This window comes from Aptenodytes patagonicus, chromosome 28 (assembly GCF_965638725.1).
Source record: "Aptenodytes patagonicus chromosome 28, bAptPat1.pri.cur, whole genome shotgun sequence".
In the NCBI taxonomy this organism is placed as follows: Eukaryota; Metazoa; Chordata; class Aves; order Sphenisciformes; family Spheniscidae; genus Aptenodytes; species Aptenodytes patagonicus.
The window spans coordinates 1501575-1506705 of record NC_134976.1 but is presented as its reverse complement, the minus strand read 5'-3'; the positions used below and the strand labels follow the sequence as shown (position 1 = coordinate 1506705).

Here is a 5131-nt window from a genome sequence, read left to right as displayed (position 1 = left end):
AGCCGGGCAGAGAGCCGGGGGCAGCAAAAACACCGAGGGGCTACGGGCGGGAGGGGGAGGAATGCACAGACAGTGGCCGGGAGCCGGGCGGAGGGGGGACGGGGAAGGGAAAGACACCGAGGCTACGGGCGGAGGGGGAGGAATGCACAGACAGTGGCCGGGAGCCGGGCGGAGGGGGACGGGGAAGGGAAAGACACCGAGGGGCTACGGGCGGAGGGGGAGGAATGCACAGACAGTGGCCGGGAGCCGGGCGGAGGGGGACGGGGAAGGGAAAGACACCGAGGGGCTACGGGCGGAGGGGGAGGACCCGAAAGATGGGGACAGGGAGCCGGGCGGGCCGGTCTCCAGGGGCGGAGCTTGTCGCTAGGGGCGGTGCCCTCCCCCGCTCCCGGCCGGTCTCCATGGGCGGAGCCTGTCGCTAGGGGCGGTGCCCTCCCCCGCTCCCAGCCGGTCTCCATGGGCGGAGCCTGTCGCTAGGGGCGGTGCCCTCCCCGCTCCCGGCCGGTCTCCATGGGCGGAGCCTGTCGCTAGGGGCGGTGCCCTCCCGCTCCCGGGCGTTCGTCAGGGGCGTGGCCTGTCGCTTGGGGCGTGGCCTCTCGCCCACTCGGGCCGTTGCTAGGGGCGGGCCTGACCGCGGGCGAGGGAGGAGCCGGTTGCTACGGCCGTGCGCGCTTCCGGCGGGGCGGTCGTTGACCCGGAAGCGCTGCTGGCGGCGGCCGGTGACCCGGAAGCGCTGCGCGGGGCGGGGCTGCGGCGGATGATGGCGGCGGAGGAGCCTCAGCAGAAGCCGGAGCCGCTCGGCGGCGACGCGGACGGTACCGACGGCCCCCGGCCCGGTCCCCCCCGGGGCCGTCTCCCCGGGCCTCCCCCTGCGTCCCGGCACCCCCCCGGGGACCCCCGGACCGGGAGCACCCCGGCGCCCTACGGGGGACCCCGCGCTGGGGCCCGGTTCCCCCCCACGGGGCACCCAATACCCCCGTAGCCCCCCCGTGGTTCCCCGGTGCCCCTATAGGCCCCGCCGAGGCACCCCCACAGCACCCCGGCACCCCCACGTCCCCCCCGAGGCACCCCCACGTCCCCCCCGAGGCACCCCCACAGCACCCTAATCCCCCCGCAGCGCCCCAGGGCCCCCCCAAGCACCGCAACGTCCCCTGTAGCCCCCCGCAGCACCCCGATACCCCCCGCAGGCCCCCCGTAGCACCCCAGTCTCCCCCCGGCACCCCAATACCCCCATGGCCCCCCCCGGCACCCCAACACCCCCCTGTAGGTCCCCTACAGCACCCCAACACCCCCATAGTCTCCCCCTGGCACCCCGATGCCCCCCATGGCCCGTCCCCAAAGCACCCCGACCCCCCCAAGAGGCATCTCCCCGGCGTCCTGCCACCCCCCAAACCCCCCAGGATCCATTTTGGGGTGCCCACCCCACCCGTCTCCCCCAAACCCCCCATCGGCGGGGTGAAGAGACCATGGGGGACCCCTATGAAATCGGGGGGCCCCTCTGAACCCCAATATCCCCCCAAAAAGGCGTGAACTGCCTGGCCTACGATGAGGCCATCATGGCACAGCAGGACCGGATCCAGCAAGAGGTGAGAAACCCCACCACCACCCCCCCAAAACCTCCTCGGGGGGTCCCCAAATCCCTCCCGGCCCCCTTAGGGGGGTCCCCCCAATCCTGACGGCCCCCATCGGGGCGCAGATCGCGGTGCAGAACCCGCTGGTGTCGGAGCGGCTGGAGCTGGCGGTGCTGTACAAGGAGTACGCCGAGGACGACCACATCTACCAGCAGAAGATCAAGGTGGGCACCAGAAGGGACGGGGGGCAGCCGTGGGGCACCAGAAGGGGACGGGGGGCAGCCGTGGGGCACCAGTACAGGAGGGGGAGCAGCCGTGGGGCACCAGAAGGGGACGGGGGGCAGCCGTGGGGCACCAGTACAGGAGGGGGAGCAGCCGTGGGGCACCAGTACAGGACGGGGGCAGCCGTGGGGCACCAGTACAGGACGGGGAGCAGCCGTGGGGCACCAGAAGGGGACGGGGGGCAGCCGTGGGGCACCAGTACAGGACGGGGGGCAGCCGTGGGGCACCAGAAGGGGACGGGGGGCAGCCGTGGGGCACCAGTACAGGACGGGGAGCAGCCGTGGGGCACCAGTACAGGACGGGGAGCAGCCGTGGGGCACCAGTACAGGACGGGGGCAGCCGTGGGGCACCAGTACAGGACGGGGAGCAGCCGTGGGGCACCAGAAGGGGACGGGGGGCAGCCGTGGGGCACCAGTACAGGACGGGGAGCAGCCGTGGGGCACCAGAAGGGGACGGGGGGCAGCCGTGGGGCACCAGTACAGGAGGGGGAGCAGCCGTGGGGCACCAGAAGGGGACGGGGGGCAGCCGTGGGGCACCAGTACAGGAGGGGGAGCAGCCGTGGGGCACCAGAAGGGGACGGGGGGCAGCCGTGGGGCACCAGTACAGGACGGGGAGCAGCCGTGGGGCACCAGAAGGGGACGGGGGCAGCCGTGGGGCACCAGAAGGGGACGGGGGCAGCCGTGGGGCACCAGTACAGGAGGGGGAGCAGCCGTGGGGCACCAGAAGGGGACGGGGAGCCTTGAAGGGTACCGTGTCCCCTGGGATGTCCCTCGTGGTGCCCCCCCGGGGTGTCCCCGTGCCCCCCCCGACCGCCCGCCCCCCCGAGCAGGACCTGCTCCAGAAGTATTCCTACATCCGGAAGACGCGGCCGGACGGGAACTGCTTCTACCGAGCCTTCGGCTTCGCCCACCTGGAGGCTCTGCTGGAGGACGGCCAGGAGCTGCAGCGGTGCGCCACGCCCGGGGACCCCCCCCGGACGCCTGGGTGCCCCCCCGGACGCCTGGGTGCCCCCCCGGACGCCTGGGGGTCCCCCACCCAAGTCCTCTGGGTCCTCTTGGCCCCCCCGGTCCCCAGCTTGGACGCCTGGGTGTCCCCTGGGTGTGTCCCCCTCCCCGAGCCCCCCGGGTCCCCTTCCCCCCCCCCCCCCAACATCCGAGTCCCCCCCCAGACGCCTGGGTCCCCCCCCAGGTTCAAGGAGGTCTCTGCCCGCAGCAAGGAGGAGCTGGTGGCGCAGGGCTTCACCGAGTTCACCATCGAGGACTTCCACAACACGGTGGGGACGCGGGGACGGGGGGGGGCACGGGGAGACGGGGGGGGCACGGGGAGATGGGGGGAGTGCAGGGAGACGGGGGGGAACAGGGACATGGGGGGGCACGGGGAGACGGGGGGAGATGAGGGGGGGCACGGGGAGACGAGGGGGGGCATGGGGAGATGGGGGGGCACGGGGAGACGAGGGGGGGCGCGGGGAGACGAGGGGGGGCATGGGGAGATGGGGGGCACGGGGAGACGAGGGGGGCGCGGGGAGATGAGGGGGGGCATGGGGAGATGGGGGGCACGGGGAGACGGGGGGAGACGGAGGGGTGCGGGGAGACGAGGGGGGGCGCAGGGAGACGAGGGGGGGCGTGGGGAGATGGGGGGGGCACGGTGCCTGTGACCCCCTGTGTGACCCATGACGGGGCACGTAACCCCACGTGTGCCCCCCCGACGCGCGTGTGCCCCCCTGACACACCTGTACCCCCCTGACGCGCGCGTGCGCCCCTGACACACCTGTACCCCCCTGACGCGCGCGTGCGCCCCCCCTGACGCGCGTGCGCCCCCCTGACGCGCGCGCCCCGCAGTTCATGGAGCTGATCGAGCGGGTGGAGCGCCGCGTGCCGCTGCCGGAGCTGCTGGCCGCCTTCAACGAGCCCAGCACCTCCGACTACCTGGTGGTCTACCTGCGCCTGCTGACCTCCGGCTGCCTCCAGCGCCACCGCCGCTTCTTCGAGCAGTTCCTGGAGGGCGGCCGCAGCATCAAGGAGTTCTGCCAGCAGGTACGGGCCTCGCACGGGCCTCGCACGGGCCTCGCACGGGCCACGCGCTGCCTCCCAGCACCCTCGCGCGGCTTCCCCCGGTCCTCGCGTGGCCCCTGCGTGGCGTCACGCGGCTTTGGGCGGCGTCTCGCAACGCCCGGGGCCCCCGCACGGCTTCGCGTGGTCCTTGCGGGGCCCCTCGGGTGGCATCTTGCAGCTTTGCGCGGATTTGCGCGGCCTCACGCGAGCGTCGCGCGGGCCTCACGCCACCGCCCAGCGCCCTCGCGCAGCTCCGCGTGGTCCTTACCGGGTCTCCTGCGGCCTTTGCGTGGCGTCTTGCGGCCTCGCGCAAGCCTTGCACGGCCTCGCGCTGCCCTTGCACGGCCTCGCGCAAGCCTTGCACGGGTCTCGCGTCACGTCCCAGCGCCCCTGCGTGGCTTCACGTGGCCCTCGCGTGGCATCACGCGGCCTCGCACGAGCCTTGCACGGCCTCGCGCTGCCCTTGCACGGGTCTCGCACCACCTCCCAGCACCCTCGCACGGCCTCCAGCGGCCCTCGCGTGGCCTTGCACGGCCCTCGCGCTGCCCTTGCACGGCTTCACGCAGCTTCACGCGGCCTCCCACGGCCCTCGCACAGCCCCCCCGCGGGTGTGCGCGGCCTCGTGCTGCCCTTGCACGGCTTCGTGCAGCCCTTTACGGCCTCCGGTCGCCCTTGCACGACCCTCGCCCGGCCTTGCACAGCCCTCGCACGGCCTCCGAGCGCCCCTCGCACGGCCCCCTGACCCCCTTTTCCCCTGACAGGAGGTGGAACCCATGTGCAAGGAGAGCGACCACATCCACATCATCGCCCTCGCACGAGCCTTGCACGTCTCCATCCTGGTGGAATACATGGACCGGGGGGAGGGGGGCGCCACCAACCCCCACGTCTTCCCCGAGGGCTCCCAGCCCCGCGTCTGCCTCCTCTACCGCCCCGGCCACTACGACATCCTCTACAAGTGAGCTCCCGCCTCGCACGAGGCCTCGCACGAGGCCGGCGGCGCCTCGCACAGGCCTGGCGCAGCTTCCCGAGGTTGCGACGGGGCTTTGCACGGGGCCTGCGGCTGCCTCGTGCAGCCTCGTGTGACCTCGCACAGCCTCGTGCAACCCGTGCACGGGCCTCGCGCGGACCCTGTGGGCCCTCGTGCAACCCTCGCACGAGCCCTCGTGCGGCCTCGCACGCACCACCCCCCCCCCCAATAAAGACGCGGCCCCACTCGCTGTGCACGTT

The 5131-nt window shown here is 73.6% G+C and overlaps 1 protein-coding gene across 1 annotated transcript; it reads left to right on the top strand.

Moving 5' to 3' along the window:
- The first annotated feature begins 724 nt into the window (after positions 1-724).
- Positions 725-5113, top strand: LOC143171600 (ubiquitin thioesterase OTUB1-like). The gene is made up of 7 exons (XM_076360652.1): positions 725-815; positions 1525-1586; positions 1697-1795; positions 2683-2801; positions 3042-3126; positions 3692-3886; positions 4666-5113. The coding sequence occupies exons 1-7, from the start codon at positions 758-760 to the stop codon at positions 4861-4863; spliced, it is 816 nt and encodes a 271-aa protein (XP_076216767.1). The 5' UTR covers positions 725-757; the 3' UTR covers positions 4864-5113.
- Positions 5114-5131: the final 18 nt, after the last annotated feature.

Bases quoted from the DNA above. Each gene is read 5' to 3' on its own strand.
- LOC143171600 (XM_076360652.1), top strand. From the start codon at position 758: ATGATGGCGGCGGAGGAGCCTCAGCAGAAGCCGGAGCCGCTCGGCGGC. The intron at 1,587-1,696 runs GTGAGAAACCCC...ATCGGGGCGCAG, and splicing joins AGGACCGGATCCAGCAAGAG to ATCGCGGTGCAGAACCCGCT. The intron at 1,796-2,682 runs GTGGGCACCAGA...CCCCCCGAGCAG, and splicing joins TCTACCAGCAGAAGATCAAG to GACCTGCTCCAGAAGTATTC.